Here is a 13,675-nt window from a genome sequence, read left to right on the forward strand (position 1 = left end):
AATCTTGGAACGACATTGAAGATGAGTACTATGTTTCATCTCGCGACAGATTGTCAGATTGAAAGGACCACTCAGACTATGGAAGACATGTGGAGAGCGTGCGTGATTGATTTTCAAGGAAGTTGGGAAGACCATTTGGATTTGGTCGAATTTTAGTACAATAATAGTTACCATGCAAGTATTAAAATGGCACCATTTGAGGCGTTGTATGGAAGAAAGTGTAGAATAAGTCCCATTGGTTAGAATAATTTTTGTGAGAATGTAGTAATGGGAACTGAATTCATTAAGGACACTATCAAGAATGTGAAGTTAACTCAAGCTAGAATTCTAGTGAGTCTAATATTTTATTATATTATTATTTAACCATGATTTAATGCTTATTAGCATCATGTCAGATTATGTGTTTAATTATTATGTATGTACTTAGCTTTGCTGTTTGCGTGCTTTTCTGTGTGTCGACCATGGTTGTGCCTTATTGATCCAATAATGACTCCATTTGGCGAGCAGTCTTCCAGGGTCAATATAGCATCGACCATTCCAAGTTTGAAGATGATGCATCCATTGGGTTTTTGAGAAACAGTTTGAAGAGCTTATGTTTTGGCTTCTTTTAATACTACTCTTTATACTTTAGATTTAATTATGTTTCATTGGTTTTACCTTTTATTTGGTTTTACTTTGGTTTGATTTTGGAGTTAAATATCTTTGAAGTTTAATTAATGATTTTTAAGTACTTGATTTATTTTCCACTTCAAAATTATGTGTAAGGCGATATGTTTTCACACGGGCGATAATATCTTGGTGATTCTCTATATTTTATGGGATAAAAGAATTTTATAAAATAGAGAATTGTCGGGGTGTTACATCTTTTGGTCAAGCTGATGGTGATGACATCTACTTAAACTCCTCGCCCTCTTAGCAGTTGAGCAATCGGGGACAACAAGGTGGATAATGTCTTTCTTAAAGGCGAAGATTCCTTATGGTGCAAATAGCAGAAGAAGAGGGAAGTAGAGGGAGAGCACCTCTAGCATACTCAGATGGCAAAAGGAGCAGCACTGGCCAGATTGGGTTGTCTCCCTTTGTAGAAAGGATCAATGGGGGTTACCCCGACTCTACTCACAAGATTGCTAGGAGTGGCTGAGTGGCTCGGATAATCCACCTTGAGAAGAGGATAATCCTTGTCAGGATCGAGACATGCAAAGAGTCTGTTAAGAGACATACCCAACTCCAACCACACCAGTTGATCGGAAACATATTCCAACCCCTCAGTTGTACACGAAATATTTTAAAGTCTTATAATCTATCTGCTCTAAAGGAGAAAGATAGACAGAGAGGTCAACGCTTAAACAAAAGAAAAGAGCCATCACATATCTTTGGAGTAAATGAGGCTCGCTCCAGGGTCCCCTAAGACTTTCTCTAGAGCCATGTAATCAAGGTGGGGAATCCACACTTTCGCGGTAGGACCCTTCTTGGAGTCAGACAACTTATCTGCCCCAAAATGCTTTCCTACAATGAGTTCATGGGGAGTCAGATCACCCATCTTGTGAGCAAGAGAAGTAGGTTTGTGTAGAGTCAGAGGACCTTGAAATCGGTAAGGATGACCCTCACCAGTTTGCACCCTCACCCATGTGAACCTTTCCCTCCAAGTCCTCTTATAAGGGACGTCGGGAAAAGAGGTGGCAGTCTTGCTTGCGCTCATAAAAGAGTACCACCTTTTCCCGGCATATGACCCAGTGAGTTTTGAATTTGAAAAGGGATGTGAATAGACGAAATTCTTCCAAGACTCATGCAAGTGATTTGAGTCCGGCTGAGACCACAACGAATAAGGACCTATTGAAGGAATGTATGAAGAGAGATGTAAATACCATATCTGAAGCGGGCCAAATAGACATATATCTGATCTGGAGGAGGTAAGAGTCTGCCAGGAGGGTATAGGCAATTCGCGCCAGTACCCCATCTACAGCAAAATGTCGTATAATTCGTGAGTTGTAGGTGGATGTGGTTGCGGACCATGTAACCCTTGACATCCGCATTGAATGTTATTTTTATCATGTCTAGGTTGGGTTTGTTGTTAGCCAAAACCTCCCACACGTTGGTCATGTCAGCAATTTGAGGAACCACTTGTGGTTGGGATTAAGCCACAAACCTCTTCTTTAAAGGAAATTTGATCCATTCAAGGGGTCTGATTGACAGTGGTGTGGCAGGCGGAGTTTGTTCGAGCAGAGCCGTGTTTTTGTCGGTAGATTGACTAGTCGATCTGCTCAGTGTTGTCAACAAACCTGATTTGTTCGCCGGTGTCCATGTCTGATAAAGACTTTGAAGAAGCACACTTCTTCCTATATGTTCTAGAAAGAGAAGTCATTAGAGGTAGAGTTCGAGGTAGAAGAAGAGAACAAAGGTGGCGATCATATTCGGTGTAGTCATTTACCTTAGAGAAGTTAACTTTGAAGGTCCACTGACATAAGAGAAAAAAGGTGTCTATTAGAACTTTGAAGCCATTGCGTGTTCATCACTTGATCTTGGCAATAACTACTACCCCGAGAAGAGTTGTCTCACGTCAAGTGAACCAAAGCTAACCATGCTCCCTTCATTTTAGGCTCCGCAGCCAACGACCCTCTATGAAATATTCCAAAACTATATCAAAACCCATTATCCTACAAATAAAATAACAGGTCTGAGATGGAAAATTGTTGGGGTCTAGTATAGGCCAAGACCCATTATGGTTCAGCTTCATGTCGTCCTTTACTAGAGAGTCGGGCCCAAGAAGAAGAAAATGGAAGTAAGGTATCTAAAGGATTGGACCAAGGCCTCCTATACCTACTTCCCACTAAATATACTCTATTTGACACTAGAATAAAGGTAATTTGATCTAACTAAAAAGCACACATATTTGGCAATTCTGTCCACTATCTTATTTTGTATTGCTCAGCTGACTTTAAAATCGAAGATGGTTCACCTGAAGACCCCGCGGGTTATATATTGTTATCGTTTTGTAGGTACCTCTCGTAACTTAACACATTTGATATAGTGAATAAAATATTCCTTATCTCCTATATTAAGGTTATTCTAGACTTATATTCACTTTTACTTGAGTTACCTTTTTTGTTGATATAGTCAATATTTTAGTCACATTTAACTCTACTAAGTTAACACATTTGATATAGGCAGAAGGAAAGAATAATCAATGGTGATTTAATATATTAACACATTTGAGGAGAAAAGTGTATATATATGATTGGGTTCTAGTGAGAACCCTCTTATGGTGAGAATCATGAGAACCACTTAAAATGAGCAAAAACTTCATAAAAAAAGCAAAAATAAATAAATAAAAATTAAGCAAAAGTATAAAATGAGTAGAAAACATTAAATGAGCAAAAAATGTGAAATCAACAAAAACTTGAAATCAACAAAAATGTAAAATGAGTATAAAAAGGTTAAATGAAAAAAAACGTAAAATGAATAAAATGTAAAATGAACAAAAACATCGCGAAAAGAGCATACAAATGTTAAATGAGCAAAAATATAAAATAAACAAAACACAAAATGACTAAAAACTTGTGAAATGAGCAAAATCTTCGTAAAATGAGTGGTTCTCACGATTTTCAACATAGAGGTGGTTCTCATATACATATATATAGACATTTTATACAATGTAGAAAAAACACTAGCTCTATAATTGATGAATTAGATGAAGAAAAGGAGTACATACCAGGATTTCAAGGATGTCCGGTTCGAATTTAATCAAATGGAAAGGTGTCTTTCCTTTGCTATTATTTAGCGCCTGAATATATCATTCAGAGATCAATCGTGCCAGATCGAGATCTTTATCCAAAATGGCCAGATGTAATGGTGTATTTCCATCTTGGTCTCTTGAGCATATGAGAATATCAACTCCCGGATGTTCTAAGATCATCTTGCAAACATTCACGGTATAATTCCGATCTTTTGCATTAAGATCATTCATACCTAGCCTCAGGTAGTGCAAAAAACTTCGTCCTTTCGAGTCTCGGCATTCTATTGCCTGCCGGTATCTTAGTAACATCGAAACGACGAGCACACGACCAAGCTGAGCTGCTCGCATTAGAGGGCTCAGGCTCTCTGAATCAAGCTCATAGATAGCCAAAAAATTTGCTTTCATTAATTGAAAAAAAAGTGTTTGCTTGAAAGCTACATCGCCGTAGTCATCATATTCTATGTACTGACTTTCACTCACACCTGTAAACATAGTAATTATATTGAGTCCACGTTATAAGACATTAACTAGTTATTAGGCTCGGACTATGATACGGGTAAGAAAAAATTTCATTTATGAATACAATACTTTATGATAATAACACTAAATACAAGTTAATCTAGTGGTTGAAACTTTAGTATATGTACTTGAGGTTTAAGGATCAAACCTTATAATACACAATTTCTAAATTTTTTAATTGTACATGAATTACATGAACTAAAACTCCCTAGAGAGAGCACCATGTGGCACAGTTTCTTGTTTATGCACGCCTTTTATGTGTGGTGTAAAATACTCAATCTTTTCTCAAGCAATCAGGCATAACAATACTAGTGTACTATCAGTTACCATCTCATGCATGAAAAAAAATGTTCTGAAAATTTTCAAAGAACAACTTCTAACTTAATAAGTTGAAACTTGAAGGGAAATTCTCAATGGTATGCTCCTATTCTTGAGAATTCTCAATGGTAAAGTCAACTTTTTTTTCTTCTAGATCTTCCCATTGCTAGGGCTTCATTTTTCCTAATTTACATAATAGCATTAATTAGGCTTAAACGTTAATTTTATGTTTAGTTTTTAATACTTCTATTAAGTTTTGTCTAGACCCTACTAATCATGATTTATTTAGGTGTATATTTTTAACTGACTAACAAAAAAAAATTCTCCAATTCTAATTTCACTTTCCCACCAGCCTAACCTCCCCTTCCCATTATCGAATGTGATGTCTTTTGACAGTCACTCACCTGTCTTGTTTTCTTTTAAAAAAACATTCGATGACAAATTCATCTTCTTACTCCATCACTGTGTAATTTTTTCCCCATGGGTATGCATTATATATTTCAAAAGTCAAAGAATAGTGAATCTTTCACTTTATTAGAAAAGCACATGAATAATATGCATACTAATAATAGTATATATTATACTGCAGAATTCATCATAAAATTTATATTGACCTATTCTTTGACCTAAATCATAGTTAGTACGACTTAGTCAAAATTTAACAAAAGTATTAAAATTAACATTTAAACCTCATTAATGCTACATTTGGGTAAATTAAGAAAAATTGAGGCCTAGCAATGGGAAGAAAAAAAAATAAGTCTACCATTAGAAATTTTAAAAAATAAAAGACTACCAGTGAGAATTTCCCAAACTTGAATGAGTTTATGAGGTCAAAATAAATTATTAAAAGAGATGATCTAATTTTAATATAAAAGTAGACAAAGTCACTAAATGAATTAAATTAGTCACCGAAAGAAATTAACCTAATTAGTATTGGGCTAATTCTCTTTTCAATATTAAGCTTAGCATTGCTTAATTTTTATTTAAAAGTAGGCGGTCATTTATAATAATTTCTTGTTAACGAGGAAGATCCCATATGGAGCATTACCATTTACCCATTTGTCATGCGTGAACCGTATTTATAGAAAGGCCAAAAACATCCAAAAGTTAGATATCCTAATTATTAATTTAGTAATCATGTTAATCAATTACTTGTCCGAAAGTTTAAATGTTCAATTCTACCACTATCAATGAGATTGCCATTGTTCCTTTTTTGTATATTGTTGCAAATAGTGTTGAAAGTGCTCCATAATTAGTACTAATGCGTCCCAATATTTAGGACTTAATGGCTAGTGCTAGTTTATTCTACCATGATTTTTTAAGTGGGCAATGCCTCCCATGTTTTAGGAAGTACTAGTTAGCTAATTCTTAATTTTATGTTATTAGTATTGGTATTTATCATTTGCATCTTAATACAAGATGTGAATTTTCTAGCCTTGTCACTTTACTTCATTTACTTTGCTTAATTATTCTGTCCACAAATTAGTATCAAGAGTTTCATGTTAATCCGACTAAGTAGAGAGCAAACAAGAAGTAGAGAGAAACAGAGTCATGGACTTTTTAAAAAGAAAATTTTAGGAGAGACAAAATTCTAAAAAGTACCTCGTTTGACTCAAAAATTATACTCCCTTCCTTTCAAATACTCTTGACACTTATTAGGATACTCACTCTTAGATGATAATTTGTTGTTTTGTTATCAATTGTTATTTATTGAAAAGGTAGATATGATAGGAGTTAGTAGGGAGCAGGAATAATATTATTTTATTTGGTGGAGTGAGAGTGTCGGCCAATGATTAGAGATATTAGAGAGTAGGAATGATATTATTTTATTTTGCGCAGAGAAAGAGTGAGCCAATGGTTAAAACGAAAAATATTAAGAAGAAAAACGATTTTTCATCAAATATTCGTCGAGTTTTTGAAAAACTCATCAGGTACACTCACACTTTTCAAAATTCACCAGATACCCTCGAGTTTCATGATAATACACCAAAATGCCCTTGATGACTAATAATGGTTAGCACTATTAGTAGAGGTGGGCATGGGTCGGGCCGGGCCAGCACGATTTGGGCTCGGGCCGACAGGCCTGGCCCGTTGTCCGCTACATGGGCTGTGGGCCTGTCACGGTCAAGAAATTTTATTTCACGCCTGCACCAGCACGAGCTCGCGGGCCGAACGCTCCTTTCCTTTGTTTTTTAGCCTTAAACTGTCAAAAATACAAAAAAACATAAAACATGGGCCAGGCCCGCGGGAGACACGAGGTCGGCCCGTGGACAAAATTTGGAAATTTCAAGCCCGGCCCGGCTTAGCCCACCATTTCCCCAAACCCGCGAGCCGAACCCGTGATCAGGTCTGGCCTGACCCAGCCCATGCCCAGGTCTACTGTTAGTCATTATTAACCTTAATTTATTTGTTAAACCCTAATTAATTCCCAGTGAAAACCCTAATTTCTAATCTCTCTCCCTAACCACACCACCACTCAACAACCACCCCATAACCCCATACCCACCAGCCGCCCTCCTCCCACCCCACCCCTACAACCCCCATGTTGGTCGCAACCTTCTTACGTCTTGCTCCACCGACCCTCTCCCCTGCCCCCTCTCCACTCCCCCATTCCATCCCTCGCCCCAACCCCTCTTTTCTCCTGTCCTTCGCGCCTCCCCTGCCTCTCCCTTTGTCCTAGCCCCCTGGTGTCTAAGTAATGAACGGCTGAAGTAGTTAGTTGACAACAAGGGCCCTCTCCCTAATTCCCAAAACTTTTAATATAATCCTAAGTTAAGATAATTTAACATAAAATAATTATATTATATTAAATTATATCAAATAAACTTAGTTGCGCATGGCAATATGTACAAAATATATAAAATTACTTTGCTTTTCAATATATTAATAGTATAAACTATGACAGGTCTAGTTAGTTTATGGACATTATTGACTTGTTATTTGTAACCTTAATAATAAACTAATATATAAACCTCAAATTTTAGAAAAATTACAAGTGATTATTTTCAATTATAATCATTACTTTGAGAAATTATGGAATTCATTTTAAAAAACATTATTTTTCTTTATATAAACAAATGTTTAGCTATGACGCTTGGTAAGAAAAAAAATTATATAACTAAGAAGTGCTCGGATTGGAGTCGGAGTTGGAGGAAAATCGAAAGTCTGGTTACTAGTAGGATCGGAGCCGAATTATCCATAATCTGATTTGGATCTTACTGGTTGCCATTCCTTATCATAAAATTTGACTCAGATTTTTTTTTTTTTTTTTTTTTTTTTTTTGCTTTTTAAGATTCAAAATATTTTAACTCCCTCCATCTCCAAATGTTCGCCCCATTTTCTTTTACACTTTTGGCTTTGCACATATTTTCCTTCCAACTATGAGCACCATGACAAAAAAAGTACCAATTTCAATTTAATTTTTTCCCGTCCCAACTCTGGGAGGGTCCTTTACAAAAATGGACCAGGTTAACCAACAATTGCTCAAACAGGTTAAAGTTCACTTTTTGTTTCCAAAACAAAGGGGAAAGGGTGGCAAAGACGGGGTTTCAAGGGAACACTAGTAGAAAAACCACGATTTGCGTCCCCTGATTTGCGTCGCACTGAAACGGAAATGACGCAAAAGGGTAATTTGCGTCGCACGCAAAGAAGAGTGCGACGCACATCATGAGTAAATGAACACCAGTACAAGCTATATGCGTCGCACCTACCGTAGGTGCGTTGCAAAAGCCTAATGTGCGTCGCATCTTATTTAACGTGCGACGCAGATTCCAACCCCAATTTGCGTCATACCTCCTTCATGTTCGACGCACATACTAAAGCCAGGAGGCCCACTTCCTTTTTATTTCATAAACCTAGCGCCCAGATTTCATCTCCTCTCTCTCTCCCCCTCTCCCTCACTAATAAACCCTAAATTTTTCCATCAGCCGTTTCATCATACTTCTCTCTCTCCCTCTCCCCCTCTCGCCCTCTCCCTCTCCCTCACTCAACCTTAGTTCCTCGCCGTTTATCACCCATCACGCTCTGCTTTCTCTTCAAATCGAACTTACAACGGCGCTGAAGTTCATCACTCTCTGATTAAAGCCACGAAGTCCTTCCGGCGAGCGAATCTTCAGCACAACACCAACAACGACGCCGAAGACCCGACACCACCAACAACGGCGCCGAAGTCCTTCGAATTCCTTGAAATTCAAGAAGAACGAGATTTTCTCATTATCGTTTTCTCAAATTCAAGAACGAAAATTCAAGATGAACGAGATTTGAAGAAAGAACGAGGTTCGCTCTGATTTTGGCGATTTAGGTTTTTTTAATATATTTAGTGCAATTTCATTCTTGCATGTTAGATCTGATTTTGTTTTTTTAGGTTCATTTTTTTAATTTCGTTTTTTATATGTTAGATCTGAAAATTTAAGTTTGCTCTGATTTTGTTTTTTTAGGTTCATCACTCTCTGATTTCGTTTTTTAAGTTTGCTCTGAATATAGTTGACTGCTTTTGTTGATTTTGTTGGTGCACATCTTTTTTCGATTTTGTTGGTGCACATCTTTTTTCGATTTTTAAGTTCATTACTTCTAATTTTACGTTTTCAGAACCATTTGTAGGAGAAGTGGAGTTCTGTTAAGGTGAAGGGCAATATCATTCATGAAAAGAGCCGATTGCGACAACGACAAGATCTGTGATTAGGCTTTTATTTAATTTTCGCTTTTTTAAAAAAAAAATTCTGTAATTCTGTAATATATTTACTATATTGATAGTTACTCCCTCTTCTTAAGATCTGAGTAGAATATTTCTCTTCTGTAATTTCTCTTTTATGATTTTTCCATAATTTTCTCATGTAAAAACGTCCCTTCGCTTCTATTCAATGTATAATTTGCGTTGAAATTCCAGTTGGTTTTCGTCCATTCTTTTCTATTCCAGTTGGTTCGTGTATTTTTTTTTATTAAAAATGTCAATTTGCGTCGGATGTGAGACTTGTCCGACGCAAATGACTTTTTTAAGGGGTTTCTAGGTCTAAATATAATATTATTTTTTTTATTAAAATACTAATGTGCGTCGCACATAGCCCGAGGTGCGACGCAAATCACTAATGTGCGTCGCACCCTAGGCAATGTGCGACGCACATTACCCTCTGCATTATTGGGCTAGGATTCTGCGTCGTTTCTGCATAAGACGCAGATCGTTTCCGAGTCATTTGCGTCGAGGGTTTTGGCGTCGCACCAGAGTCTGACGCAAATATGCGCCTCACATCCGACGCAAATCGCCTATTCTGTACTAGTGGAAGAAGGATGGGGTGGCAAAGGAGAGGAACGAGTGTTAGGGGCAGGAGAGGTGGTGACTAGGGAGGGAAAGGGTGTGGCTGGGGCTAGGGAAGGGGTTTTTGGGGTCGGGGAAGGGGTTTTTGGGGTCGGGGAAGGGGTTTTAGGGGTTAGGAAGGCTGGCAAGGGAAGGGGTGGGAAGGATTTATAAAGGCGAGGTAGGGGGTGGTTGGGGGTAAAGGAGGGGTTTCGAGGGCAGGGAGTGGATTTTGGGGGCCATGGAGGAAGTTTCAGGGGCGGGGGTGGGGAGGGGTTGGAAGGTAGGGGTGTGCAAAGGGTAGGGTCATACCAGAGTTTGGACCGGACTGAACCGAAATTTGAACCGGACCGAGAATTCCAGTTCGATCCCCGGTCCGCCAAAAATCAGGATTCCGGATTTTCACTCTGGTCCGGTCTGATTGGACGTGAATTTGTATTATTTTAGGAAAAAAAATTTAAAGGTTAAAAATAATTTCAAAGTTATAAAGTTAGAAAGTTAAAAATCTTTTCTTTATTAACTTCAAGATTATTGTTGTTCAAATTATTAAATTTTAATGTATCTATTTTATAAATATGTATAAATCTAAATAAATAAGTTTTTTTTTTTAAAATACAGATTCCGGTCCAACAGGTCCAAAATCAAACTGGACCGAAAAAGTTCTAGTCCGATATTTTGATTTTGTTCATGGAACGGTGCACACCCCTAGTGGCAGGGGCAGGGGAGGGATTTCCATGGGTAGGGGAGGAGGTTTTGAAGGTTGAGAAGAGAGTTGTAGGGGTAGTGGAAGGGACGATGGAGGGGAAAGAGTTTTAAGGGGAGGGAAGGAGTTTCATGCGGTAGGCAGGCAAGGGCAAGGGGAGGGTGGTGGGGGAGGAGGAGAAGGTGGTGGGGAATGGTAGGCCTTTTGGGGATGGAGGAGAAGTTGGGGTGGAAGTGGTGATAGTTAGGAGAGGTGGGGAAGGGGGTAGCGGGGAGGAAGGAAAGGGGTTGGGTGGCAAGGAAAAAGAGAAGGATGGAGCATTGGACGAAGGGGAGAGGAATAAGGAAGAAGATAGAAAATAAATATAAAAAAATAGCAAAGTTTACCTGCTAGAGCAGGTTAGAAACCTGATGGGACTACAATGTCGAACAATATTAAATTGAAGAACTTTTTGTTGGAAAAAGACATATTAAAATACTTTCTCCGTTTCATATTACTCGCTACACTTTTTAATTCACCGACTCCTAGGTAATTTTTGGAGAAGAAAGAGGTAGAGAGTAAAAAGAAAAGGGACCCATGTGAGAGGAGAGAGGTAGAGCGAGTTTATTGCCAAAAAAGGAAGTTTAGCAAGTAATGTGAAACTTCTCACAATGAAAAGTGTAGCGAGTATTATGAAACAGAGCAAATAGTTATTTTGTTGAAAAAGACCAAAAATAATATTTTTGTTGAAAAAGACCTATTATAATACTTCCCTTTGTTAATTAAAACCATCTTAATGTTATTCCACCAAAAAATTAATTTTTTCGAAATTGACTTTCTTCCCCATTAAGTAGGACCTACCTTTTCTTTATACGACCCTAATCCCTTAAAATTGGAAGCAAGAGAACAGGGTTTGGTAGGGTAAAGAGATTAGGATAGAAAAAAATAAGTTGGTCCCATTTAATGAGAAAAGGGAGGGAAAGAAAAGTCAATGCCAAAAAATTGACTTTTTGATCGGAAAACATTGAGGAGATTTTAAGTAACAACTGAAAGTATTATAATAGGTATGTTTTAACAAAAAAACAAAAGATTATATTAGGTCTTTTCCAACAAAATGACTATTTTAATAGATCTTGTCCGACAAAAAGTTCTAAATTAAAGTTAGGACTATTTTTTGTAAGAGCACTCATAATGAGAACTATTAAATCAATTTTTCCTAAATTTTGCTATGTATTACTAATAATTATAAATTTTTGTATTTTTAAGTGGTTAGTGAAATGAATCAAACTAAACACATATGTTTTCTTATTACCTATCGAATAGACTTTAGAATTATTCTATAATAGAACCAAAAAAATAAGTAAACAGGGCAATAAAATGATAATGTTAGATATAGTAATGGCAAAAAAAAAAAAATGGAGTAATTACCAGCGCAATATTGAACATAGAGATGTAGAGGAGTTTGCTTGCGTAAATTAGATTTCATGAGCAGGATATCCGGGTGGTCCTTGACGTATGAAAACAACTCCTCGGCTACCGCCATGTTGCGGCTTCGAAGTGCGGCATGGAACGGGGTGTCACCGTCGCAATTCACCTCCAAAAAATTGTTACTACTACTATTACTACTACCACTATTGCTCTTCTCGAGATGGGAAATGAGGAGTTTGACGGTCTCCTTAGTTCCCCATTGAGCAGCCTCGTGAAGAGGGGTATTCCCATTATTGTTCTTCTGTCGGAGAAGATCAGGAGATAGGCTAATAGCTTTTTCAATAAACGCCGAGTGCCCATACCGAACTGCAATGAGGACAATGGTGTTGCTTGTATCTGGTGTTTTAAATGACAACACTTCGTCCTTTCCATATTTTGCAATATAATCCTCGCCCAACACCTCTATATTTCCTTCCGCTGCTGCATCGAATAAGTCAGATTGCAAGTCTCCGATTGATAATTTACTCGCCATTTCTCTCATTATCTTCGATCCTCTTTTTTAATTTCTTCTTCTTCGGATTTTTCTAATCTTTGTTTACTTCTCTTTGTGCCTTCATTATGGATCTGTATTTCCTTGTGCTCGGTATTATGCAATAATGCAAATAAATTAGAACATTATAATATACATTAGAGCCTTAGAGGTTCTATTCGTGAGGAGGTGGAGGTCTCTTATTTTCCTATATGCTGGACCCGACCCTTTATAGTTTATTGCATAATATATAGTGAGGCACCCTATTCAAGGTACGCGTTACGGAAATGATTATAATAGTTGGACGTCGCTACTTGGCTACATACTTGCCAGTTGCCACCTACTCAAATCGAAAATGGAAACATTGCGTACTGGAATATTGCCCTTCAATTTTATGTTCCTATCAGTATTCATTCAACGCCTATATTTTTGTCTATTTTTTTTTTAGTTGTTTTAGATTATAGTGGAAGGATCGTTAATTCTCGAAAATAATATAGTAGGTAGTTGTCTTTCTCTCTAACAGAAACTATACTTATAATATAACTTTTTTTAATAATTAGTAAGAAGAAATTTCTTTGATTGCCCTAGAATAGGACCTCCACCTGACCTATTACAAGTCAAACATCCCCAAATACTCCTTCTTCTCTTAAATCTCAAGCAAATGCTTGGAGTAGGAATTCAACCTTATACTTTGCTAGGGAAAATGAGAAAGATCACCACTTGAGCTAGTCCCAATTCTATATTTATATTATAGTTGTCTTTAATAAGAAATATAGTCATGTAATCCCTAATTTTTAAATACTTTGACATTATTCATATATATTGTTTTGACTATTGTTGGTGATGTATAAACAAGAAAAAAAAAAACGTAGTCATGAGCATCTTATTAGATTCGTCTCAATTTATTTTTTCAAACTATCAAGTTTCTAAAATATTTACTTGTCAGTAATTAGAGTTAATGGTAATTTGCATCAACTACAATACAATTAGGCGTTAAAAGGATGAAAGAGAAAGCAAGAAAGAGAATGAAAGAGGGGAAAAGGCCCCAATTGAAGACACGAGAAACCCTAGCTAGCTCATTCGAAAAAATTGCTCCAGCTAATCCGATTCATCATCAATCCTTGTAGTTATGCATTGGCAAGCGCAAAAGTCAAACTTTATACATTAAAAAGATTCAAA

At 37.1% G+C, this 13,675-nt stretch overlaps 2 protein-coding genes across 2 annotated transcripts in view; both read right to left on the bottom strand.

Moving 5' to 3' along the window:
• The window catches only part of LOC104883621 (uncharacterized), a 39,319-nt gene extending 27,249 nt beyond the window's left edge, over positions 1-12,070 (bottom strand). The window contains exons 1-2 of the mRNA XM_019247413.3: positions 11,968-12,070; positions 3,707-4,212 (exon numbers count right to left, since the gene is read on the bottom strand). The gene's annotated coding sequence lies outside the window, so the exon portion shown is untranslated. The remainder of the gene's footprint in view (positions 1-3,706; positions 4,213-11,967) is intronic.
• LOC130589928 (uncharacterized) lies at positions 3,788-12,499 on the bottom strand. Its single transcript, XM_057391573.1, has 2 exons — positions 11,968-12,499; positions 3,788-4,212 (listed from the first exon to the last, which is right to left on the bottom strand). Exons 1-2 carry the CDS (start codon positions 12,497-12,499, stop codon positions 3,788-3,790), a joined length of 957 nt encoding a protein of 318 aa, XP_057247556.1.
• Positions 12,500-13,675: the final 1,176 nt, after the last annotated feature.

The sequence above is a fragment of the Beta vulgaris genome, chromosome 8 (assembly GCF_026745355.1).
Source record: "Beta vulgaris subsp. vulgaris cultivar EL10 chromosome 8, EL10.2, whole genome shotgun sequence".
Lineage (NCBI taxonomy): Eukaryota > Viridiplantae > Streptophyta > Magnoliopsida > Caryophyllales > Amaranthaceae > Beta > Beta vulgaris.

Excerpts from the sequence above, each read along its gene's own strand:
- LOC130589928 (XM_057391573.1), bottom strand. The coding sequence starts at position 12,499 with ATGGCGAGTAAATTATCAATCGGAGACTTGCAATCTGACTTATTCGAT. Across the intron at positions 4,213-11,967 it reads CTATGTTCAATATTGCGCTG|GTGTGAGTGAAAGTCAGTAC; the intron begins GTAATTACTCCA and ends CTATGTTTACAG.